Source organism: Tenrec ecaudatus, chromosome 18 (genome assembly GCF_050624435.1).
Source record: "Tenrec ecaudatus isolate mTenEca1 chromosome 18, mTenEca1.hap1, whole genome shotgun sequence".
NCBI lineage: Eukaryota > Metazoa > Chordata > Mammalia > Afrosoricida > Tenrecidae > Tenrec > Tenrec ecaudatus.
Window position 1 is genome coordinate 65,825,364 of NC_134547.1, and position 27,262 is coordinate 65,852,625.

A 27,262-nucleotide genomic window follows, 5' to 3' on the forward strand; every position below is an offset into this window, starting at 1 on the left:
ATTCTGAAATTCAGGATTAAAAAAAGACGTCCCAATCTTGACTTGGCTTGGTAAGGTGACATCAAGTTGGTCCCACCTCGTAGAACAAGAGAACACAATACTGCCTTGTCCTATGTCACCCTCACGATTATGTGCGAGCCTATGGTTGCAGCCACTTCATCGATCCATCTCCTTGATGGACTTCTTCTTTTCCCCTAAATCCCTGCATCAGTGAGCATCATGGCCTTTTCCAGGGAATGGGTTCTTCTGATAACATGCCCAAAGAACATGAGAAGAAGTCTTGCCATCCTGTCTCTAAGGAGCACTCTGGCTGTACTTCTTCCAAGATAGACTTGTGTGTTCTTCTGGAAGTCCACGGTACTTTCGGTGTTCTTCACCAACACCACAATCCAAAGGCATCCATTCATCTTCAGTCCTTCTTATTCAGTGTCCAATGCTCACATGCAAATGAAGCCACTGAAAATACCCTGGCTTGGGGCAGGCACATCGGAGTCATCAGAGTGACATTCTGACTCTCGTCAACACTTTTGGGAGGTCGTGTGCAGCACATGTGCCCAATGCGACACGTTTTGTGATCTCTCGTCTCCTGCTTCCATGAGCATTAATTGTGGATCCCAGCAAGAAGAAACCGTTCAATCTTTTGTCCATATCTCGTGATATGTCTTGGCCCAGTTGCAATGAACTCGACCACTGAAATTATCTAGAAAGAGCTAGAAATAAAATAATCTCTATTTCCTTGGAAGTATAACCAGATGCATATGAAAGTCTAACTGCAGCTTGAACTCCCAGGCAAAGAGCATGTCTGATTAGGGGTGGGAGGTGGGCACCACATTTATCCATTCCCAACTTTTCTTTACAAAACTGTCAACCACACGGAGACAGATGTCGCTGTAGCAAGAAGAGGACTGAGGAGGCTTGTTTAACAGCAGATCCCAGAAGAATTTTCCTCTCCAAGCTTTGGTAGGTCCTGGGGCAAAACCCAAAGATTGGATGTAATTTATTGTTGTTGATAGGTGCTATTGAACCAGCTCCAACTCTGGGTGGCCTGATGGGCAACAAAGAGAACCATGTCCAGACGATGCCAATATCACAGTAGCTGTGATGCTTGAAGCTATTATTGTCAGTCTACCTCATCGAGGGTCTTCCTCTGTTTTTGTTTTGTTTTGGGCAGGTTCTCTGCTTGACCACACCTGGTGTCTTTTTCCAATACATGTTCTCTCCTGATCACATGTCTAAAGTACTTGACGCACGGTCTCCCAATCTTCACCTCTAAGGAGGACTCAGTCTGTCCTTTCTCCAAAAACAAATGTGTTTGTCCTGGCAGTTCATGGTAATTCAATAGTCTTCCTCAGCACCATAATTCAAATGCATGAATTTCCACTCTTCTTTATTGATTATCCAGACTAGATAGGACAGGAGATTCTGCTGTTGTGTCTGGTCACATCGACTCCAAATCATAGATGTTCCATATGTGAGAGAGCAAAACTGCCCCACAGGATTTCCTAGACCATAATTTTTCTGGGGAGTCCTGCTAATGTAGTGCTTATGTGGTGAGCTAACATGTTGAATCACCTCTGTAACCCCCACAGATCCAATTTGGAGTCTTTATTAGCCAGCACTGATCGTTGAGGAGACCAAAAGTCTCTCTAACCCCAGCATCCCTCAGTGTTGCAAGGGGTTGGCTTATAAAGATAAAAACCACATCCTGGCTGACTAAGTGATAGGTCTGTGTTTGTTTTTTTTTCTACACAGCTGTGCAAGCAAGTTACAGAAACCCCAACAAGCGTTCGTTTACAGACAAAGTGAGGCACATTCTGGGAAGATTCGAGATTATGAATGACATTCTGATCACACATACATCCCAAGAACACAGGCAGGGGCAGGGTCAGGAGGAGTTTTAAAAATCTTCAAATGGCATTCCTGAGGTCAAATCAGCTTCCACACATACACCTCGGAGTGCTAACTGAAAGGTCAGCAATTCAAAACCGCCAGCTGCTCCGTGGCGTAAAGAGAAGCTTTCTGCTCCTGTAAAGAGTTAGAATTTCAGAAACCCACAGGGGCAGTTTTACCCTGTCCTGTTTGGTCTCTCCGAATTGGAATCCGAGAGCAGTGAGTTGCTGAGAAGTTTCACAGGAGCAAGTTTGCACGTGTTTTTCTCCCTTGAAGTGACTGGTGGGTTCTCAGAAACCAAGTACTAGTGAATCGCTACTCCACCAGGCTTCCTTTGCACAAACATAGCCCTGTGGTAACCAGAGGACTGTACATCGACCCTCCCCATTGGCTAATGCCCGAGCTTCCCCAACCGCCGTCTAAGCCCCAGTCAGTTGCTGTTGAGTGAATTCCAACTCATCGGAGATCCCATGTGAGCCAGGAAAGATGTGCATGCCATGGGGTTTCCAGAGGTTGCCATTTGGAAGGAGATTGTGATGCTTTCCTCGAAGGTACCTCTGGGTGAACTTGAACTACTAGCCTCTTGGTTATAGCTGCACAGGGCCTTCTGACCCTCACGAACTCCTGTCTTCCTAAATCCAGTGGGAACTCCCAAGCCCCATCCTGGCCCCACAGCAGTGTGAAAGGCACAGATGTCTTCTAAGAGTGCGTGCTCCACTTGCCCACTCTGTGAACTTGGCCTGCCAGGTGTTCAAACTCGGTCTCTCTTTGTTTCATTGTTTACCAAGAAGGCTGCTTTGAAAATTAAGTCAAAGAAGCCCCTCGGCGCTCCCTCAGCATTAGGTAATGTCATCGTAGAGTCGGCGGAGGCGGCTGGGTGGTGCTCCACTGGATCTTGATAAATGAAGTATGGGGAAGACTTGGCATGGGTTTCGCAATAACAGTGTAGGAGCAATTCCCACGGAGGGTTCTAGAACTCCCTGAGCTCTTTGGGGCGGCTCATTGTGTGCAATTTAAGATGTGCTTCAGCTCATTAGAGAGCACGTTATCCTCTGCGTAGATCAAGGGCTGCAGGCGTAGGCGGGGCCCTTTGTGGCCAGGAGAGCTGTGCCGGAGGAATGACACCAAGAAAATAATAATAATAATAAAAACACCACAGTCCACTGCCGCTGAGTTGGTTCTGACTCACAGCAAGGCTGTATCTGGGTCCTGGGACTGTAAATCTTTACAGGAGCTGACAGCCTTGTCTTTCTTCCCACAGAGCAGCCAATGCTCATCCCAGCCCTTCCAGTGAGACCCAGAAAATCAAGGTTTAGTCAGGACCTGTGTCTCCCCACCCAGACCTCTTGCTTAGAACATGAGAATATTCTCCACTAACCTAAACCACATGCCTCTGGGAGGGCCAACATGGAGTTTACTAGGCAAAAACACAGACTCTGTGTTGCACAGGAAATTAGAAACAAAAACCAACCAACCAAAATTGCAGAATGATAAATACGCTGGATCAGGAAAGAGGAAGAACATTTACTTTTGATTTATGGAGTAGAAGATACAATTCTGAATCACGATTCACTCCAAGAAAGAAAATACTTTGAAACAAGCGCTTGGTTCTAAAGGCAATGCAGTCGGTCATCGCGGGGCTCATAGCCCATAGACGCAAAGAAGAGTTTGCGGGCTGCCATCCAGAGAGGACATGGCCAGCACAGGTGCATCCCGTCATGACGCACAATTATACGGGTCCTGTGAAAATAGCAAACATTTAGTGGGCTTCTGAAAGTGATTTTTTCCCCTCACACTAGGGATTATGTTCAATGCTTTACAAAACAGTGGCAAAATTCCAAGAATACTGTTTAAATGAAACCTAGACACTGTATATAATAAGGATCACATGTGGTGCCATGAGCTAAGCCTCGAGCTGCTAATTGGAAGGTTGGCGGTTCAAACCGACTAGTCACTCTTTGAGAGAAAAATGAGGCTCTCTTTTCTTGTAATGGTTTACAGCCTTAGAAACTGCACAGAGTGTCAACTATGAGTCAGTCAAAATATGCTGGATGTCAGTAAGATAAAATTTAAAAAATGCTTTATTGGCATATAATTCACATTTCATACAGTAGTTGGATCTTTTAAATCTATAATTTCAGCTCTTCTTACTATAAAGTGGATGGCAAAACAATGGGAGAAGGAAAATGTTTGTTACTCTTTTTGTTTGAGAGTGTTATTTAATAGATGCTGCATTTTAATAGATATTGAGCATTCGAGAATTCTAGATGCAGGAGTATATGTTACTTACACAATCACCAAAATCCATATTGCTTAAAATCAATAAACGCCAACAACAAAGCATTACTATATTAAACTTGATTAATCTTCAGATGTTTTCATCTCAGTTTTACAGCCACATCTATCATCTGCGGGTGTGCACTGCAGCGAACAAAACCGACTCAATACTGCTCTGCCCATGCTTTCTTGTCCACCCGTGTCTGAACCTGCTCCAGCGTACGAAAAGTTTACCGTCTCGCTTTCCATCACTGATTTTCACCTCTTTCTGTTTTCATAAAGGAGCCGGTGGCTGGTCTCCTCTGGTGTCCAACAAATACCAGTGGCTGCAGATTGACCTTGGAGAGAGAATGGAGGTCACCGCAGTGGCCACCCAAGGCGGGTATGGGAGCTCCAACTGGGTGAGCAGCTACCTCCTGATGTTCAGTGACAGTGGAAGGAACTGGAAACAGTACCGGCAGGAGGACAGCATCTGGGTATGTTTCTCTCACAAAACCGGTGTCTCCCAGGGTGGGCCGCCCAGTCGTGCTGCGGATTGTTTACAAATCTCTTGAGTCACGGAGAGAAGCAGACTTCAGAATGACTCTGAACACCTTCTTCCAAGAGGAATATGGCTAATGTTCATTTGCTAATGTATTACATAGCATAATTTATAAGCATACTAGAGGCAAATTTATCTCCCTATGTCCTCAAATACTGAAGAAGAAGAAGAAGAAAAAGAGATCTTAGTTCCTTACAGAGTGTGGAAACCCAGGAAATGAATAAGACCTGTATAATACACTTCAAGCTCTGTTCAATTGAAAGTGGCAGCTTGGCATTATCCTTATTTAACGTTAGTCTAAAGTATTGATTGCTTTTATTTCCTCTGGTTACTGAGATTTCTGAAAGCCGCATTTACTTTTTCAAGACAGATAGACGAGGGAGCTTCAAAATGTTAGTGGAAAAAATGGAATGAACAGAGCATGGAATTATTCCTGTGCTATTTGGACTCTCCCCTCCCACGTACGGGTGTGTCGACTAAACGGCAAGGGGAGATTGATTTGGCGGTTTCTTGTTGTTCACATGCACCCCCTTGGTTCCCCCTCCCACTGACCCTAAGAGCAGAACAAAGCCTGACCCCGTTTGGTGCCATCCTTACGGATGTTGTTATGTTTGAGCGCGGTGTTGCAGCCCCTGTGTCCATCCATCCTGTACAGGAAGAGGAGAACAAGAGGAAGATGTATTTGGAGGATAGATCAACCCTTTCTCTTTAAAAGGTGTGGTCTTTTGGTCGCACCATGCCACGGAGTTGATTCCGACTCGTAGCTAGCCTGTGCCCAACAGAATGAAGCACTGCCAGGCCCGGCCCATCCTCACAACTGCCCTTATGTTTAGTTCACCGTGTCAGTTCACCTCATTGAGGGCCTTCCTCTCGGTCGCTACCCCTGTGCTGGACCAAGGATGAAGGCATTCTCTAGGGACTCGTCTCTCCCCATACCTTGCCCCAAGTATTGGAGATGAAGTCTTTCCGCCCTTGCCTCTAAGAAGCATTCTGGCTGGTCTTCCTGCAACACAGATTTCTTAGTTCCTTTGGCAGTCCGTGGTCCTTTCTGTCTTCTCCTCCAGCACCCAGCTCACTGATTCTTCTTTGGTTTTCCTTGTTCAGTGTCCAACTGTCACATGCATATGAAGTGGTTGAAAAAGCCCCGGCTTGGGTCAGGCCGCCTCACTTCTTAAAGTAACTTCCTTACGTTTCAGCACTTTAAAGAGGTCTTGTTCGGCAGATTTACCCACTGCAATGTGCCCATGTCCTATTCGCTGCTTCTTGCATGAATATTGATTGTGGATATAAGCAAGACTAAAGTCCTTGACAGCTTCCATCTTTTCTCCATTTATCTTGATGTATTGTTACCTCTTGGTCCCGTTGTAAGGATTTTGGTCTTCTTTACACCGACTTGTAATCTAGACTGAAAACTGCAATCCTTGATCTTCAACAGCAAGTGCTTCGGGTTCTCTTCACTTTCAGCAAGCAAGCTTGTGTCTTGTGCATAGCACAGGTTGGCAATAAGTCTTTGGCCGATCTTGATGCTGAGCTCTGCTTATGTAATCATATAATCCAGCTTCTCTGATGATTTACTCAACACACCGACTGGATAAGTACTGTGAGAGGATACAAGCCTGACGTACCCTGTTTTTGATTTTAAACCATCCCCTTGTTCTGGTCAAATCATTGCATCTCGATCCATGTACAGATTCGGCATGAGCACAATGGAGTGGTCTGGATATGATGCACACATTCAAATGCCTTTGCATAGTCAATGAAACAAGGAAACATCTTTTTCATAGTCTCTGTTTTGAGCCAAGATCCACCTGACATCTGCACTGATAGCCACGTCCTTGTGCCATGTCCATGGACATCTGCAGTGGTATCCTTGTTCCACATTCTCTTCTGAACCCAACCGGGACCTCTGGCAACTCCCTGTCAATCCACTGTTGCAACCATTGTTGCATGGTATTCGGCAAATTTTTATTTGCATATATGTTAATGACATTGTTCTCTAATTTGAGCAATCTGTCAGGCCACCTTTTCTTTGGAATGGGTACAAATATGGATCTCTTCATTCACTATCTTCCAATTTTCCTGGTACAGGCCAGTGAGTGCTTCCGGCGCTTCATCAGCTTGTGGGAACATTTTAATTGGTGTTCGTTAATTCCTGGGGCCTTGTTTTTGGCTAATGCCTGAAGTGTAGCTTGAACTTCTTCCTTCCTGCCGTTGGTCCTAGCTCCTATATTATCTCCAGAAACGGTGGAATGTTGACTGGTTCTTTTTGCTACAGTGACTCTGTATTCTTTCCATCTTCTTTTTATGCTTTCTGCATCGTTCAAGATTTTGCCTTCAGAATCTTTCAGTCTTTCAGCTCGAAGCTTGGGCGTTTTCCTTCAGTTTGTTCAGTTTAAGATCCACTGAGCAGACCCTTCCTTTGGGCTGCCCTGACGCTCGGTCTTTGCACGCTTCATTATAATACGTGCCTTTGTCCTCCGGGCTGCCCTTTGACAGGTTCTGTTCAGCTCTTTGACGTCATCCTTTCTTCTCTTGGCTTCAGGTACTCTACAATTAGGAGCAAGTTTCAGTCTCCTTGGACATTTCCATGAATCTTTTCTCCTTTTCCTGCCTTTTAAATGACCTTTTAATGTCCATACATCTTCCCGTATGATGTTTCTAATGCCATCTCACAGTTTATCTCGCCATTTGTCACTGCTGTTCAGTGTCATCTGTCCTTGAGATGTTCTCAAAATTCAGGTGCCACAGAACCAACGTTGAATCTTGGCTCTTGTGGACTTGATTTTCTTCTCTTCAGCTTCAACCTCAACTTACCTATGAGCAATTTGCGGCGTGCTCCACAGCTAGCCCCTGGCCTAGTTTTAGCTGCTGATAGTGAGCTTCTCCATGGTCTCTTCCCACAGATATAGTAAATTGATGTCTGTGCTTTACATCTGGAGAAGTCTGTTGTCACCTGTCTGTGCTATTGACAAAAGTATTTGCAATGGAGGAGTCTTTAGTCTTGCAAAATTCTATCAGGCTACCTCCAGTTTCATTTCTCTCAGCTATGTCATATTTTCCAACTACTTTTGTTTCCAACTTTTGCATTCCAATCGGTAATAATTATTAATGAATCTTGATCACATGTTTCATCAATTTTAGACTGAAGACAATAGTAGAATTTCTTCACTTTTTTCATCACTAGCTTTAGCAGTTGGTGCGTAAATTTCAATAATAGTTATATTAATTGGATTTTCTGGGATGTGGATAGATATAATCCTGTCACAGACAAGATTGCACTTTAAAATAGATATTAGAATGTTCTTGTTGACAAAGAATGCAACACAATTCCTCTCGATTATGCCATTCCCAGCATAGTGAACTCTGTGCTTTTTAATTTCAAAATGGCCAATGCCAGCGCGTTTCCGCTCCCTAACACCTAGACTATCACTCTTTAGGAGTTCTCTTTCATTTTTTGAAGAGTTCCAATTTTCTTAGATTCATAAGAGCTGTAAGTGCATACATATCTGTGTATTGTGGGCAGGCCATAGCCCCTATGAAGGAGAGAGTTGGAAGCAGGCAGCTCAGGATCAAGTGTGTGGTGTCTGTAGTGGAGAGACCTGGGTGGTCTCCGGATGGTTCTTCAGCCTCTACTGACACCCAGGGGTCTACCTGGAGTTGCCCTTGAGATTGATGTAGGAAGAGACTGGAAGATACTTTTAGAGGAAGAAGTAAGAATTTCACTCGAAAGTAAATGCTTGGCTTTTATGTGACTCAGGAGCAATATCTTGGCTATTTTTTCTCTGTTGATCTGCCATAACCCGAGAAAATGAGTAACTTATGCAGCATAATTCCTAGCACGATGGTAACTGAGAAAACTATCTGGCCAGATAACGATAATTTTTTTAGGTCAATTTATTACCTCTCTCTCTTTCTCTCTCTCTGGGAACTTTTTAGATCCCGGTCACACATTATAAACTCGGTGAAGCAACAGACAGTGATTTTCGCACCTTTCTAATGCGGAAGCACCTGGCGGTCATCAGTCCATGGTGATGCGCGCAAAGTGAATTGAGAGGAAGTAGCTAGCCCAAGCTTGCGTTTCCCGAAAGCAAGGAGGCTGGAAGAAATTGCTTTAAAAACACCTAAGTGGTTAAGAAAAGCTGCCGTAAAACCTACTGGCTATTAAACTTGAGTGAATTCCATGGAAACCATTCGTTAGCATTAAGACACACAACGATTATGGACCAACAAATCATAATAGCCTGATGCTTTCTCCTCGTTAGCTGCCATGAGAGTCAGCCCTGGACTTGTGGTGACCCAGGCGCAGCAGGCAGAGGGAGGTTTTTATTTTAACTAGGTGCTTGAATGATCTTTCACTCCGCTCTGAAGTAAACATGCAGCTGTGTTCATTAAAATGCATGTGTTTGAAAACTTGGTTTTGTTTAAAAATATGTGTGACGGATCAACCCTGGATGTCCTTTATTTCCCCAGCAACCAGACCCGAGGGCAATGAGCACAACCTCACCAATGGTGTTTTTGTTTACTTTTGTTAAAAGCTCCTGGGGAAATAGTGTCCTGGATGATAGATACCCTCCCGAATCCCAAGCAGTGAAAGTAAGCGTGTCTCTCACAGTCCTTTCAACGACTTCTCTGTTGAGACAATGCTGTAATTGTTGACTTACTCATCATGCCCTCTCCCTCCAACACATCTTCCAGCCTTTCATCTCTGTGGCTCCCAAACCTTACTGTGCCTGGGATGACGTAGGCAAACACTGAGCGCTCACTGGAGGAAGAAAAATGTGAAAAAGATTCGCCTGTGTTGGGAGGGTACCTTTCAGACCATACTGACTAAAAGTCACACCTTCCCCTTTCCACCCGTCTCTTCCCTCAAAACCATGTCTGCTGTGCCAGTTTCACGCACTCAGAGAGAGGATGCTGCGTTTCCCCCCCCCCCCCTTAGATATTTTTCATGTTTGGTATGATGCAGGTTCTATGTATCTTTGCACGGCCAGTCCTGTGTGAGGAGCCCTGGTGGAGTGGTGGATTACACAAAGTCAGCAGCTTGAAACCACTGCATGCTCCAGGGGAAACGGTCAGGCTTTCTACTCCTTTAAAGAGCTAAAGTCTCAGCCACACGAAGGGACAGTTCTGCCCTGTCCTATAGGTCACTGTAAGGTTGGAATAAACCCCTGGCAGTGGGGTTGGGTTTTTGTTTCTATACTCTCTCTGCACATCTGGTTGACCAGATCAGTCAGGGAAAGATGGATGGCTCCTGGAGAAGATTTGAATAAGGTCGACCACTTCCTGCTCTGTGCAAATGGGAAGCACAGCCTTCCGGAGATTGCGAAACTGACAGGATCCGGATTATTGTAGGTGGAGTATTTTCAAGAAAACAGGGCTTCCGTGAGTGATGCACGGATTCTCACGTAAGAACCAGGGGGCACGGTCAGCCTGATAATTTGAGGAAGACTGGAAGTTGAGGCTGGGCGTGGTCAAGGACGTGAAGGACAACTTTGAATGCTAAGATGAAATTTTAGACTTGGTGCAACAGGTAACCTGGCACAAGACAGATATGCTGTAGGAAAGAACAGCTTCTGCAATCTAGACTCTAGGTGAGGGGTGTGTGTGTGTGTGTGTGTGTGTGTGTGTGTGTGTGTGTGTGTGTGTTTCCAATCTCATGCTAACTTTTCATCTCAGGGTGGCTGTACGAGGCTGCTGGTGCCCACAGTCTCCTCCCAGGAGAAGCTCTCTCTCTGTCATTTACAAGGACTGCGCCCAAAAGTTCATTGCCAGAAATGGAACTCACCAGCCATTTCAAGGGAGTGAGATGGAACTGTCTGCTGCCTGGGACACTCCAAGGGGTGCTTCTTCGCTGTCTGATAGGGTTGCCATGAGTCCCTCTAATTGCTGTCTAGGCAGGAAAAATGAAATGTGCTGAGCTGTGCCTTGGCTCTTGATTGTCCCACCTGGGAGAGACACGAATCACTTCAATTCTCATTTCTTTAGCCAATGAGCAGTGTTTAATTGATGTACAGAGTCATAAAGTTAGTCCTCGGGCCATATTTTACAACATTTTCCCCACACTTATTATTTTGGGTTCATAATCTTTGCCCAGTTTGGTAGATACTGTGGACAAGATAGACTGTACCAAACATGCCTCTTTCCTACAAGACCTTTTCAGCCCCCCTTCAGCCATCAGTGAGAACAGGGATTGTGCCATAACCTGGAAGAATTGATAAAAGGCTTTGCTGCTGTCTTACGCACAACCTTTAAGAAGAACGACAGGATGCATTTATTTATTATCTATACAGGCTATACATACATTTCATAGAAATGTACACTTGAAAGATTTAAAAATATATTTGAAATGACACATTAAAATATTTCTTCAGAACATAATTGATAGTTTAACACCCATAAACTGTAACTTACACAATGTACCAGCATATAAATACTTAATGAAAATTGAAGGGAAAAAAAGCAACAATAAATGTACTCCCCTGATGTTGAAGTCTAAGGAAAATCCCTCAGTGTCTTGATCCAAAGGCTTCCCTTTAGCAGGCTCACTGAAAAGCTTAATGTAAGGGGTCATTTTTCACTCCTGTAAGAACAATTGTTGAATTATCATAAAACCAACTTCTTAGAAATAATTTCAAGCACACTAACATATCTAGGAACATTACCTCCAAATAATCTCCCAGACATGTCCAAGATTCTTTCCCCAAAAACTCTAAGGAAGAGAGAGACACCAATCTTTGAATTTTTAAATGCTTTAATGCTACATTTAAGTATTTAAACAATGAATGATATTGAACACAAAGCTAGTCCATTTTTTTCTTATTTATGGCCTTCAGTGCACCTGGGTTTTTAAACATTGTTAGCCTATTGCACAAGTTGAAGTGTGTCTTTGTTCTTGTTGTGAGTCAGAAGTAGCTAGTGCTATGGGTCTGGGTTTGGCTGGTGTAAGACACAGAGCCTCCTGTGGCCTAGTATAGTCAATTAGATAGAAATACTGCCTGTCACAAAAAATCCAGGTCATTATCACTGTGAATAATTGAGGTGTCAACTCTATAAGCCGCATGGGGCAGATGCAATACCTGCAAAGAGAGGGGAGCGGTGTAACATGAGTTTGTTTCCAGTCAAATAAATAAGTGCCTGGGGGAGGTCCCTGGGAAACCTGGGAGATAGAACAGAGTGGGAAGATACTGCAAGTCAGGTGCTGTGATGCGCCAAGGTGGTGTCCCTCCTGGCAAAACACATACCTCCTCTGTCCATGCTCAGCCTTCCCCCCGCTAGTGACTTCAGCTCACACCGAGTATTTGTGGTGATATCAAGTACAACCGTTCCAATCCCCTGTTAGGACAACATGTCAAATTGCCAAGCTTAATACATTGCAGCCCTTGGCTTGATAGCTGGGCAAATGCCCAGAGACTGCCTTAAGCTGCTTCATCTGCCTTTCAAGCCTGCCTCTCTTCAAATGCCAAAGAAGATAAAAAATATAAAACAAAATGAATTTAATCAACTTTTGTTGTTGATGCAAATACATGCCATCAGCAGAACATACGCCAATTTATAAATCTGTACATGTACAATTCAGTGACATCAATTAACTTATTTAACTGGTGTACTTGTCTTACCCTTCTATACCTCACTTTCAGAAAGGCTAATTAATTTAGTATTGTTATGGTGGGGAATATATATATATATATATATACATACTGACTCCACAAATCCTACCTGTATCACTTGGTGATGTTGATTACATTATTAGGTTGTGTATCCTTCCTGACCCTCGTTTTCTGAGTTGTTCCTCCACAATTAACATAAAACCACTGCCCCTCAGGTCCCTATCTGATTTTTCTATTTACTGTTATCAAATTCAGGATAACCCTGAGTAGTGGTTGCTCAGGAGCCTGCGATTTGAAAAGCCAGCAGTTTGAAACCACTGGGTGCTTCTCGGGAGAAAGGTGGAAGATGAGGCATTCCACGGCTGTAAGAGTTGCAGTCTCGGAAACTGACAGGGGCAGTTCTACCCTCTCCTAAAGGGTCACGGTGGATCAGAATCGACTGGATGGCATTGAGTTTGGGTTTTTGGTTGGGTTATCAATTTGGCCCCACACAGCACTGAAAAGATCATAATTCTCGGGGCAGGTATTTTTAGCTCTTAAGCTAAGCTATTGATTGGCCTTATGCAAAAGATGACAAGTAGCCCCAATCATAAAATGGACAAGGGACTTGAGTAGACATTTTATCAAAGAGGACATTCAAATGGCCACCAAGCACATAAAAAGATAGTCAGTGTCAGTTGCCAGCAAAGGTGCAAATTGAAATGACAGTAAGGTACCATTCACTCCTAACAGGATTACTAACATAAACCCAAACCCAAACCAAACTCAGTACTAACGAATTGATTCTGACTCATAACTACCCTATAGGCCAGAATAGAACATCTGTAGGTTTCCCAGGCTGTACATCTTTATGGGAATAGAAAGCCTCATCTTTCTCCAGCGGAGTGAGTGGTCACTTTGAATCACTGACCTGGTGGTTAGCAGACCGCTGCAAAACCCATTACACTACCACGCTAGGCAGATGGGGAGCAATTGGAACCCTTACCCAGTGCTGATGGGATTTCAAAACTGTACATGCCATGTGGAAAGGAGAATGTCAGTCCTCAGTAAACTGAAAATGCGAAACCACATGACCCAGTGATTCTATTCCAAAGTCTATACCCAAAGGCCTTGAAAGCAGACTCAGACAGAGATTAAACCCCAATGTTCATTACAACACCATCTGCAACAGCCAAAGGACGGGGTTCCCTGCCTCCAGGAGCAGCTGTGTCGGTTTCCATGAGAGCAGTAGAACTGGATGGTGCCTGGCTGCTATTTGAGACCATTTTGATCCAAGATGCTGTCCACGAGTCCCCTCCTCATCAAAAGGAGGGGAAATGAAAAGTTGACTTTCACTTTCTATTAAACGTCAAATTTCCCAGAACCACAAAAGTTGAATGAACACCCACAACTATTGCCTTGAAAGGATCTTTAAAACTAAAGCCAAAGAAGCCATTTTAATGAAAAGGCCATGTTGTTAGTGTGTATCTTTAGGGAGTTGCCTGTTTCTATTTATCGTCAACTACGAGTTGTCTGCTGTTTTGAAAAAGACTCGCTCGGCAGTGCAAGGAATGCCTCAAATCTGGCTGCATTGGGTGACTTAGGTGTTAGCACCCAGGAGCCAGAATGGTGACTTTGCTAGGCACCTTCTCTAGCAAAAGATGTCTTCTGTCTTACCTCATTAGGAGTCCCTGGGTGATGCAGACAGTTAAAACACTAGGCTGCTAATCAAAAGGTTGGCGGTTCGAATCCACCCAGAGGTGTCTCAGGAGAAAGCCCTGACTGATCCTGTCTGAAAAATCAGCCACCGAAAGCGTGATGCAGCACAAAGGAACAGAGGAAGCCACCAGGAGCTGGAAATGACTGGCAACTGATGATTTTGCTGCTTTAGATCTGTGTCCATACAGCACATTATCGCATTCTGTATCATAAGTGGTAAGGGGGCACACTTACACTGGCACTCTGTGTCAATGTGTAATATACGAGAGAATATATATGCGCTTCCACATGCAAGGGGGGGACAACTTCAGCGATGCAAGATAAATGGTGATATTACTTCAAACCGGTCCCTCTCTAAGCAAGCAAAATATGCTTTGAAGGGAGTGAGATTGGAACTAAAGAGATTTGATTTGGTGCCCTTTGCAGAGTGCCGCCCACATTTAAATCACCGGTGAATCACCAGCCAGAGAATAGCATGTTACAGCGTGTGTCTCATAGTTACAATGAAACAGTTCAGTGACAGTATCGCCCCCCCACCCCCTTTCTCCGTGCCTTCTGCCGCCGCTGCCGTGTCTCTCATGTCAGCGACCGACTTTCACACTCTGCGGCTCATCTCTTGGAGGCGATTCTGTCTTCTGAAGGGATTCCTCGTTGTTCTTTTTTAAGACTTAGACAAAATGCATGCTTTAGGATCTCATTCCTAATTTCCCACGTTTAATTTCCGAACCTGTGAACATATTTTGATTAGCGAAGAAGGATACCAAAAGACATAACATGAGAAAGGAGGAGATGAGATTTCGAGTCGACACAATATTCTTTGAAAATCTTAGAGAACTATCTGATTAATGAACTCTATGAGATAAAGTAGTGATGCGTTTCACAATCAAATTAATGTCAAAAATCAATAATTTAACTTTCTATCTATAAGTAATTCTTAACTCACTGCCTTTGAGTTAATTCTGACTCCTAGGGACCGTACAGGGCAGAGTAGAACTGCCCCGTGGGTGTCCGAGGCTTTAAATCCTTCTGGGAGAAGGCAGTTTCTTCTTTTTCCTACAGAGTGGCTGGTGGGCTTGTAGTTCTGACTCTGCGGTTAGCAAACCAGTGCGTCACCCGCCTCGGTACCAGGGCTTCTCACATAAATAATGACAGATTCGGTCCAGTCAGTTCCAACTCACAGTGACCCTAAGCTCAACAGTAGAAGTAGCGAGGCAGGTGAAACAGAAGGAATATGTAATCCCTTTATAAAGAGGGCTCCAAATTGAACACGTACCCAGAAAATAAAAATGTAAGCAAAAATCGGCGGGCGGGGAATCACAAACCAGAAACGTCTGGAGTGCTATTGAAGGACATTAAAGAAGACTTGATTGATGTAATGCAAGAACATATGTGTCCTTCAATAGGAGATGGTATTGCAATGTGGCTCATGCTACCTATAAAATGAGATGATTCTGAAGTTCGTACAGGGAAAAAAATAGATATGAAAAACAGCTAATTACCAAAGAGAATCTACATGCTAAGAATATATTATAAATCTGTATCAGTTGAAACAGTTTGAGCCTGCTTTAATTAAAACAGAGTGGAGGAACAACATAGAACACCTATTAATCAGTATGTATAGGTATTTGCATGAGATAGATGTAGCCTTGAAAGTCTGTGAGGGGATATGAATTCATCCATATATGGAACTTGGTGAGTTGTAACCTCTAGAAAAATAAATAAAGCTGAAACCCTCTCCGACTCTTTAAATCAAAATGAATCCCAGATGAATTGAAATTGTGAAAGGAGCCATAGAGACACATAAAAGTACCATTAAAAGAAAACACAGGAGAAGGTGGGAATAAACAGACAACATTGGAAGGTGACAGTGCCTGCACGTGACCGTGAGAAATGGTTCTTTAGGAGTTAGGCAGAAAAGCTGCAGAGCGGGTGGAAGGGGGCGGGGGCCGGGGGATGGATGAGGGGGAGCAATAGATGAAGTATGTAGCTTTTTAAAATGGAAAATAGGGGGCGTTGAAAGCAAGCTGAGGGGTAAACAAAAGAGGCTAATAGAGGAGAATGGATGAGGACCAGTCCTGATATGGGATGTCTCTTTCTTGTTATAGCTCCTGGTCTTAGACATTGGTTAGTGCTTTAAAGCTCATGGAATTGATCATCCATTGAACCTTATATAGCGTAAGACAGTTACTTAGTCTCGGTTTGAAAACATTTCGATGATCCTTTTCTCTGTAGGGTAGATGGTACCACAGCAGTGCCTTGTCACCTCTTGGGCCGTAGTGTGTCAGATGACCACAACAACAGCAGCAGCTCCTGGTTTGGGTCCTAATGTGGTGTCTGCATAGTCATTAAGGAAGCCCTGAAGGTGCAGTGGTGAAGTGCCTGCCTGCTACCCCTCCAGGTTGGTGGTTCAAAGCCATGCAGAGGAGACAGACCCGCTCCTGTGAATGACCCAGAAATACCCACAGCACAGATCTGCTCTGTCTCGTGGGGTTGCTATGAGACAGCACCTGGTAATGACATCATTGGGTGTCCAGACAGTAAAGCGAGAAGGCTCCAGGCTTCTGAAGCAAGGAGGTCACTGTAGGAAGAGGGTGACAGATGATGGAAAAGCTGAGCCGTCACAGGTGTGAGACTGACGTAACCTCACCAAATGCCTACCGGGTAGGGTGTCCACCAAGAGCTAAAACCTTGTAAGACTCAGTCACGAGTGAGCAGCTACCCGAGGTTGGATGGGAATGGGGTGGATGGTGGCAGGGAAGAGAGAACCTGCCTTTCACCTGCCAATCACCCCCCCACCCCTACCCCACTGCACAACTGGCAGTTCCCATCCCTCAGCCCTCCCACAGGTGCAGAACAGAGCAAGGTCAGGATAACATTTCCGGCCTGGACTGAAATGAGCAAATAGAGAAGGGACCTTCTGGAGTGAAAGCCCGGAGTTCTTTCTAGCTTCTTGTACTGTGACAAAAGAGTCAGCCTATGTTTCCACGTCACCAATTAGGGTCTTTGGGTTAAGGTCCCTCTAGGAAAGGAAAACAGCGTGCATGTGGATGAGCAGGCCTGTGGCGTTTAAAGAATGGTGTGCGACTAGGCTTTATGAACATGTTGTGCGTGGCCACCAGCACCGAGGTCTCCGTCCACTTGCAAGCCTGGCACGTTTCACAGGGACTTTCCTCCCAAGCCGCAGGTTGTCCTGCGTCTTCCCACTTCTCTCCCAGGCGCTGGGCTCCATGGATGGAAGGCTTGCTTGTACAGCCAGCTTTGAACTTCTCTCTCCCAGCCTGGCGAACCCAAACAACCCACTGGTTTACCAAGTACTCGCCCTTCTCCTGTCCTCAGTCCGACAGTCACTAAACCACCTCCATGGTCGCATTTCAAGTGGCTTCCGAGGTAGAATGATGCGGATCCAGGAAGTCTCTCCTGTCACCCTGGCTGATGACATGCCCGACTCGCTCCGGTGGCTTCCATTCGACTCCACTCGATTTCTGTCGGCTTTTCTTCCAACTTCCACCCTCGACGTAAATAAATGCCCCCAGGCTACGGCGAGACCACCAAAACAGAGAGACCGTCGGTATGAAGCAGGATGCTGGTTTCTCAATGAAGACCGCACACGCCTAGGAGCTAAAAACACCATGCGTTTTGCTGGTGTGACTAAACCAACCTTAATTGCGCAAGAAAACACTTCCACTTTGGAGTGAAAATTAGCTCTTTGCATCTCTGCAAGGCAGAGAGGCCCGTGTCTGCATGGGGGCAAGTGCTTGTGCCGGACACTTTGTCCCAGCGTGTAGAGGAAAGGCTGTGACTGGACCACATGACGTTACTCATCTAGATCCCCAATGTCCCTTACACATGGGACTTCTAAGTAGGCACTGTCCCAAACCCACTGTCCCAAACCATCATCACATCCCGGCATTCCAGACATCTTAATCCTTTCCTGAATGTCTGCAAAGAGTAACCCTCAGGGTGATTTAGCAGCAAGGTGTTTTAGAATAGAACTTGAAAGTTCAAGTGCTAGGCTAAGTGTGAGCTTGAGTGGAGGTCAAACAGGAAGCCAGGAAACCCCCAGGGTGCAGCCTGCAGAGCCCCCGCTGACCCCCGACCCCCACCCCCACCAGGGGGATGTAGCTGAAGCGGGATCATGTTTGATTTGTATCCTGCAAATGAAATTGTTACTGGACATGGGACTCCCATCCTCTGTTTTGTATCTTTTTATTGTTATTATTCATCTCTCCCACTGAAAGCTTGTCTCCCTGTTGGAGCCCCGGACGTTTTTTTAAGGGTTTCATAATAGGATTCTTTCTCAATAAGGGAGCAGGAAGAGAGACATTGCCGGAGTGGTGAAAAGGGATCCTGGGGGAGCAATAGCTTTATTACAGTATGTCAGAGTCGGCCTGAGTGATCTGGGAATACCGACCTCGTATTTCCTTCAGCACGTTTGTGGCAAGTCGAGGGAATTGTTCTGAGAGCTGCACTGTCATTATGGTAATAGCTGCCCCATCGCTGCCCCTTGAAATAAGAAAAAATATATAGATATACAGATATATAGAGAGAGCATCTCCATCTCTCTCAATAAATCACTGTGGAAAGATAGATAAGAATAAATAGCTGGATTAATTAGGTTCACTGTTATAGAGCTACGATCTCTTCAAATCTGCGTGTCAAAGACACCACATTAAGTACTGAAATTCCTCTACATGGGACACAAACTTGCCTATCCAGTCTCCTTTCTTCTCTGAAGTCAAAGCCTTGCGTTAGTCTGGGTAGACTAGAGAAACAAATGCATAGAAAGAGCTTTATAGACAAGAACAATTGAATATTGAGACAACATCCCAACCCAGTCCAGATCAAGTCCATAAGTGCAATATTAGTCCATATGTCCGATACCAATCTATAAAGTTCTCTTCTGACTTAACAAAACACATGGAATGGTGTCAAGTGCAGGAAGATCACAGGCCAGTGGGTGGGAATCCTTAATGTGGTAAGCATCTCAGCACTGGTAGGAGTCTCCACGTGGCTTCTTCAGCTCCCAGGGCACCAGTATAGTTCTATGTGTCTTGTCAGTAGAGTGAGGAGAGAATGAGAGAGAGAGAGAGAGAGAGAGAGAGAGAGAGAGAGAGAGAGAGAGAGAGAGAGAGAGAGAGAGAGAGACTCCTGCCTACAAGTTGGAAAAACAGGAGCTCCCAGAATCCCCAGGAGAAGGCCATGCCACACAGAGGCCTCATTGGCTATGACCTGATTGACAGACTCCACCCCTTCACTCTTAATCCTCTCAAGTCCCAAATGGACACCAGATTATGTAACTGTCACAGGCCTTCCAGATGGGTATTCAGGCGGGGCATACCCCATCCTCTAACTCCTTAATGGGAGATACTGTATTTTATGCGATTGGATCAGGCAGCACAAACTCAAGCCAACTTCTGACTTTCTGAAAGAGTTCCCAGCTTTCCCATTCTACTTTGGGGTTTGCACAAGACTTCACGTGGTGCCAGGTGGTAGACCTGTGCCACTCTCTCCAATCAGACCCATGCCACAGAACATGGCTGTCCCATGCCTGTACTTAAGGGAAAGTTCTTGTTAACCATCTTCAGTCCTTCTCTTCTCTGTTGAAACTCACCCTCCCCAGGGTTCTGGTCTGGGAGCAGAGTAGCCAGGACTGGAATTTCTAATCCCAGGATGGTCACCCAGCATGCTTCTTCATCTTATCAACTTGCTCTTACAGAGACTTGCTGGGTGATGGCCCCACTCTGATTCGAGAATTTCTGTGACACTGTAGGATGTGGGGGAAAGGAGCAAGCTGACCTTTAGGTCCCAGAGGTCTCCTTTGGATCGGAGTGGGATGAGTTCCCTGCATTTATGGCATCTCTCAGAGGATCTGCGTACATGGCCTCATAGTTCTGTTTTCTAGCACTAACACTGATGTTCCAAGACGTAACTCTCTTGGTTACCACCCAGTAATGGGTCCCCTGGTTGGGATTAAAAACCCAGGTTACCCAAATCTAGAAACCAAGGCTGGCTGTCCTCGGGCATTTTACAACAGGATTACTGAGCCCTATGTTAAAAATGAAATGCAGACCCCTGCATAGTACCAGGTCCAGGGCCATCATGTCAACTCTGGCTCTGGTGACCCATGTGGCAGCCCTGTAAGGATTCTGATTGCTCTACTCTCTTGGAAGTAGATCACCAGACTTTCCTCAGAGGTGCCCCTGAGTGGACTTGAACCCCTGATATTTTGGTTAGGAGCCCTGCACGGTTATCATTTGTACAACCCAAGACTCTCGTGGTTGCCTTCGATTCCCATGCCTTGTCTTTCATTTGTTTCCTGCAAATGGAATTGTGCCTTGGCTTTGAACGCCCACCCTCCTCATTGTTAATATTGCGAATGGTAAGCATACGGCTCCTAACCAAGACATTAGAGGTTCAAATCCACCCAGACATGCCTCTGAAGAAAGGCCATAATCAAGAGATCAAAAGACAAGTTGTTTGGGGCGTGTGTGTGACCGTGCTGCACAAGACCTCTTTAGAGAATTGGAAAGGATGATCCTTTGGAGGGATCAGGTGTGCCTGCTCCAAGCTGTGATGTCTTCCGTTGCCCCATAGGCATGTGAAAGTTGGACATTGAATAAGGAAGACCAGAGAAACCCTGACGCAATTGAGCTGTGGTGCTGGAGAGGAATATTGAAAGCATGCAGGACCCAAGAGGCAAGGAGGGTGAGACTTGGTCTCACATGCTTTGGGCATGTGGTCAGGAGAGACCAGTCCCTGGAGAAGGACATCTGGCTTGGTAAAGTAGAGGGACGGCAAAAAGAGGATGGCCCTCGATGAAATGGATGGACACAGTGGCTGCAACAAGGAGCTGAAGCACTGGAACCACTGTGAGGGCGGCACAGAACCAGGCAGGGTTTCGTTCTGTTGTGCATGCATGGGTTGGTACCGACTCAGTAGCACCCAACAACAGTAGCATTGTTACTAGTTGTTATTATCGTTTCTCCCTGTTAGAGCTGGTGGAGTGTCCTGTGTGCGGTGTGTGTCTGCGGCCCCGCCCTGGCCACACCTCTGCCTTTACTAGGGTTCCTGGTACTTTGCATGCAGTCCCGCAGATCAGAGCTCTGGGCGAGTTTCTCCTTCAGCAAAGGCTGCCTCCCCAGGGGATGAGAGGGAAGGGAGACAGGAAAGCACCAAGTGCGGCTGTCCTCGCCCTGACTTGGCCAGGAGCACTTGAACTACAGGCTTGCAAAGCCCAAGGAACCAGAGTCGTCTTCATGTAGCGTATCCTTCAGGCCAATGCCTAGCCCTACAACTCATGTAGACTGAGACCTTTGAGCCTCGGGGTTTCTGTTTCTATACGACCTGGTGGTTACCGACTGCCGTTCAGCCATTGTGACCTGCAGCAGCGCTTCTCAACCTGTGGGTCGCGACCCCCTTGGGGGTCGAATGACCCTTTCACAGGGGTTGCCCGATTCATAACAGGAGCAAAATAACAGTGAGGAAGTAGCAAGGGAAATCATTTTATGGTGGGGACAGGGTCACCACTGCATGAGGAACTCTTTTGAGGGGTGGTGGCATGAGGAAGGTTGAGAACCGCTGACCTAGAGGACAGAGCACAGCTGCCCCATAGGGTCAGCAAAGCTGTAAATCTTTACAGCAGTAGCAGCCTCGGTCTTCTCCCATGCAGGGCTTGGTAGGTTCAAATTGTCGGCCTATTGGTCAATGGATCAGTACTTAACTCACCCTTCACCAAAGCCTCTTTCCTTAAGTTTTCATGGGGCCAAAGTCCATACTCAGATGCCTTTCACAATATACCTAAAAACATTTTGGTTTTAAGTTGGTTTGGGTGAACGTTCACAGAGCACATTACCTTTTGTCATTCAGCAATGTGTACGTATTTTGTTTCTGGAACATTCCCTTCGATGTCACTTCCTTCTTCCCACTTCCTCCCTGGGTTGGTGATACCCCTTTGTCTTTCTCGAGGCGCGTGGCCCTCCTAAGGACCATTGTTCACTTTATCAGCCTGTCTCTTATGGGCCTGTACGTTGTTCCCTGGGAGATTTCTCTAGGCTCTATCAGACTGGGCAGCATGGTTTTGTTGTTGTTTTTAAATGACAGAGATTTCTCTCCCATTCTGACCGGGATCATCTGTGGTCGGAGCAGTAGATCTTGATCTTTGGGCACCATCTACTTCTTCTGATCTCTAGGGAGTGGAGGCTGTGTTTAGAGACTCGGCAATTGTTTTGCCCCCTTTGGTATATTAGCCATTGAAGTCTAGCTGATTTTGATTTCCAGTCGCCCTGTAGAACAGAATAGAAGTGCTCTATAGGGTTTCTGAGACTGGAAACCTCTACAGAAGCACACTGCCTCCTCCTTTGCCTACTAAGTGGCTGGGAGGTTCAAACTGTCCACCATTTAGTTAGCATCCCAACCCTTACTTCACTGTGCCACCAGGACTCTTTGGGGCATTAGTGAAAAAACAAAACAAAACAAAAACCGCCACCATCAAGTTGATTCATCGTTTTGGAGTCTGCCAATCTGTACAGGAGCAGATAGCCCCACCTTTCTCTTACGTAGTGGCAGGTGGATTTGAAATCCCAACCTTAGCAGCCCAATGCTTACCTGACCATAAGCTCATTAAATCGAATTGCTGCTTACTGATCTTTGGCAAACCACTCTAATTCACAGAGATACCCAAGAAAAGGGAGAAGAGAAGGGAAGCCGATCGTGGTTGTTGTTAGAAGTGGCGGTTCACACATCCTGAAGCAGTGTGAAACGAAACAGGAACTCTGAGACTTTTATTACACCTCACCACAATCCACTAATTACCATTCTACTTACAATTTGTTCTGCCATGACGACTTTAATTTTGAAAGTTTATTTTCTCACGTAGAGTTTTGGGGGGTTTTGAGTTCATTAGTTTTACATTCTTCCTCCCCCTGCCTCCCCCCCCCCACTACTTCTGTCTGACTTCTGCTGAATCCACTCATCCTCTTACCAATTTTGTCTCTTAATGTCCTTCTACCTTGTATAATGCTGGTGGAGGTCACATGCTAATGGCTTGACTTTTTTTTAAAATCATTCATCCATGTTATACTTAGTCATCATCTTCTCCCTCTGAGTATGATTAACCAAGCCAGGACACAATCTTCTTTTTAAAAAAAATCATTTTATTGGGGGCTCATACAACTTTTATCACAATCCGTCCATTCATCCATTGTGTCAAGCACATTTGTACATTTGTTGCCCTCATCATTCTCAAAGCATTTGCTTTCTCCTTGAGCCTTGATATCAGCTCCTCATTTTGCCCCTCCCTTCATGCTCCCCCCTCCCTTATGAAACCTTGGTAATTTATAAATTTTTGTTATTTTGTCTTATTTTACACTGATATCTCCCTTCACCCACTTTACTGTTGTCCAGCCCCAGGGAGGAGGTTATATGTAGATCTTTGTAATTGGTTCCCCCTTTCCATCCCACCCTCCCTCTACCCTCCTGGTACCCCCTTTCTATCCCACCCTCCTGGTCCCCCTTTCTATCCCACCCTCCCTTCACCCTCCTGGTTCCCCCTTTCTATCCCACTCTCCCTCTACCCTCCTGGTACCCCCTTCTATCCCACCCTCCTGGTACCCCCTTTCTATCCCACCCTCCATCCACCCTCCTGGTTCCCCCTTTCTATCCCACCCTCCCTCCACCCTCCTGGTACCCCCTTTCTATCCCACCCTCCCTCTATCCCCCTGGTACCCCCTTTCTATTCCACCCTCCCTCCACCCTCCTGGTATCGCCACTCTCACCACTGGCGGGAATAATCTTTTAAGCAACCTCTTATATGCTCTCACCGTAGTTACCCAGACACATTGGTTTCAATCAGTGCTGACTGATCTTAGCTGGTTCTGACTAGGACAATGGTCCTCATCTTTTATCTACCTTGATTAATGGATGTGTAATTGTCCTGCTTCCTGTTCTGTACTCTGGGTAATGATATGTGAAGGATTTCTCTGAGCTTAAGCTCGGATTTTAAAAGGTATGCGTAACATCTAGATACTGGTGTGCATCCTGATGACCTCGGAGTGTAGAATCCTTGACTGTGAGTGTATTTGTCTAGCTTAATGATTTTTGCTCAAATGCTTGATGCAGAGAATCAGAATTATCTAGTGACTATTCTGCATCTACGTGGGTAAATATATATCTGTTTGAGACATATTTCATTACTGAACCCCAGGTTTCTTGCAGGAGCTCCAGAAATCCCCTGTCTATTATATTATGCTGGGCCTTGTGTTTGAAGTGATGAGACGCACAAAGGACTAGATGAAATACATTGTAATTTCTTTTACGTGGAATAAGAGAGAAACCTCCAGAGTTTTGTGGCATCTAGTAGGGAAATTGGATGACAGACCTCCATGAGTGGCAGGGAATCATTCTTTTTCTGGATTAGAATCTGGAAGTATGGAGACAGTCCAGCTCTATCCATAGTCCATCCTAATCTCCCTGATAAAGGAACTTTGGGAATTCAGTGCCTGTCTCCCTTCACATTCTGAGATGGCTTTGGGATGAGTGTTTCTATGCTTTCAACAGAGCCACCGGGCACATTGTGTATCCTGGTACTTTTTCTGCCTTTCCTGTCCCTCCCTTTCATGTTCTCAATGGAGTGACCAGACCCAGGCACAGTGCGGCAGTAAGATGGACTTCGAAACGGAATGAGATTCAGGATTTTCTCCCCCTTTCTTTTCTCTTGAAAGCAACCATCAATTGGTTGTGTGGAATTAGAAATTCTACTTCAAAGTAACTGAAGGACCGTGTTGTTACCACTGACTCGTGCCTGGAATAGAACAACCTGGACCTGGACCATCCATAAATATGTAAAGGATGTGATGATGTCCGCATTTGCCAGCGTTGAGGAGTCTTCCATACCACAAACATCAGTATCACCACTTGAGAATTTCCAGAGAGAAAGTGGCCCATTACAAACTCGGCTTCTTTCCTGGAACATAGCTGTTTCCGGTCTTCTTGTTATTAGACCCCTCAACTCTGTCGGTGCTTATTTTCGTTCCTCATCCTGCTCGACCGCCTTCCCAAGTCCTTCTCCTTGCCTTACCTTTGCTCTATCAGCTGTTACCACTTACCGTTCACTTACAAAGAAGTCTTTTTCAGAGAGTGAACACTAGTTACACATGATCTCCGTCCCCCCAAGTGCATCTCCTTCCATGAGCTGATTAAGAAGTACAGCCACAATGCTCCGTATATGGGGAGACTTTGCTTCATGTACTTTGGGCATGTTATGAGATGAGGGGGGTCCAGCACAGGAGAAGACATCATGCTTGGTAAAGTAGAAGGTCAAGGAAAAAGAGGGAGATCATTAGTGAGATGGATTGACACAGTGATTACACAATGGGCCCAAGCAGAACAATGATGAGGACGGCCCAAGACTGGGCAGTGTTTCGTTTAGAACTGACTCAACAACAATATTTATGTCTAGTGTCTTCCTGTGATTGTGATTTAGGTGAAAATTTGCACAGCAAATGTATTTTCCATTCAATAATTTATAAACATCTTGATTTCTGGCATTGATTGCAATTCCTACCCTGTAACAACACTTCTACTTCCTTTCATATTCAGTTTCCATTTATCCCTTGTTCCTGTCCCTGGGCAGTTGCTCCCATTGATCTTGCCCGGTTGATTGTTTCAAGGAGGACTAACCTTCCTGGTGTTATCGTTCACTCTAAAGCAGTCGTTCTCGAACTTCCTAGTGCTGTGGCCCTTTACTACAGTTCCTCATGTGGTGGTGACCCCCCAACCATAGCATTATTATTTCCGTTGCTACTTCTTTTTTTTTTTTAAACAAACAACACTTTTTTTGTGGTCCAAACCAAAGGTGCTCTTAAAACAGAATCTGCTCTATGCAAACACCGTCGCTACTTCATAAGTGTAATTTTGCTACTATTAGGAATCATAATGCAAATATCTGATATGGAGGATGTGTTTTCATTGTTAGAAGCTGAATATAATGAAACATAATTATAGTGATTAATTGCAAAATGATATGTAATTACATATTGTAAAATATATATGTGTTTTTGATGGTCTTAGGCGATCCCTGTGAAAGGGTTATTCAAACCCAAAGGGGTCATGACCCACAGGTTGAGAACTGCCGCTTTCTAGGATTACGTATGATCTGGCTGAAAGTGGAGCCCCAAAGAGGAGTTTGGTTCCAAGCCTGAAGGGCGTCTACGTGCCATACTCTGGGCATTTCCAACAGTCTCTACCCAATCACCAAACCTGGTCCCCTTTTTCTTTAATTATGGTTCTGAGTTAGGCTTCGCTCTTCTCCCCACTCTATCCAAGGCTTGCATCATGGTCTGTTCTGAGTTGATATTCTCCACAGGCCAGCAACCCTTAAAACCCAACCACTGCCGTCAAGTTGATCCCAAGTCACAGTGACTGTCTACAGAGTTACTGAAGCTATAAATCTCTACAGGAGCTGATCGTCACATCTTTCTAGGGAGTGGAGCAGCTGCTAGGTTTGAACTTCTGGCCTTGCATGTCGTAATGCGATGCTTCCCCCACAGTTCCACTAGTAAATGCTTTAGTAAGTGTATAGCCAAACTCACCCAGCCCACTGCCATCAAGTCAGTATGAACTCATAGTGACCCTAAAGGGCAGGGCAGAATTGCCCCTGCAAGTTGCCAGGATTGTACCTCATACGGGAGTAGAAAGCCCGTCTTTCTCCCGCAGACCATCTGGTGGATTGGAACTGCTCGCTTTGCAAGGAGCAGCCAAATGCGTAATCACTACACCACTGGGACTCCACTGTACATTACCGTGAAATTAAAAGGGAAGTCATTTCTAAAAATCAACATGAGATAGATGACACTAACAAGCCTTTGTATTGAATTGGAAGTGTCAGTACTGAGTTGAAGGTATAATGCAGAGAAGCATTCATTATATTATGTGTCTTCAAACCTTAGTAATTTGCATACCTTTACTGTAAGATTCCCTCCACCTAAAAAATCTTTAACTCGTTTTAATGATTGTGTTTGTTAATGGAAATAATAATACTAATATCTTAGACTATTATGTCATGACTGTGAAATGTATTCTGATAAATAAGTCGACTATGTAATTCTCTTTACGCAATTACAAAGTATTGTTTCAGTATACGAGAAAGAAATATAAAATCAAAAAGATAAATGTCCTGTAATTGTGAATTGGATATTTCAGTATGAGCTCCATATGGTTTTCCCTGGAAGAAAATAGCACCCCTAATTAGTTC

The 27,262-nt window shown here is 45.0% G+C and overlaps 1 protein-coding gene across 6 annotated transcripts in view; it reads left to right on the forward strand.

Annotated features, from left to right (window-relative positions):
* CNTNAP4 (contactin associated protein family member 4) overlaps window positions 1–27,262 on the forward strand; it is a 251,585-nt gene that overhangs the window by 33,353 nt on the left and 190,970 nt on the right. For 5 of the 6 annotated variants that reach the window (XM_075536445.1, XM_075536447.1, XM_075536453.1 and 2 more), the window contains exon 2: window positions 4,450–4,643. In XM_075536445.1, the coding sequence (XP_075392560.1) occupies window positions 4,518–4,643 (126 nt within the window). In that variant the 5' untranslated portion in view covers window positions 4,450–4,517. The remainder of the gene's footprint in view (window positions 1–4,449; window positions 4,644–27,262) is intronic. The other variant, XM_075536446.1, reaches the window with a different exon arrangement.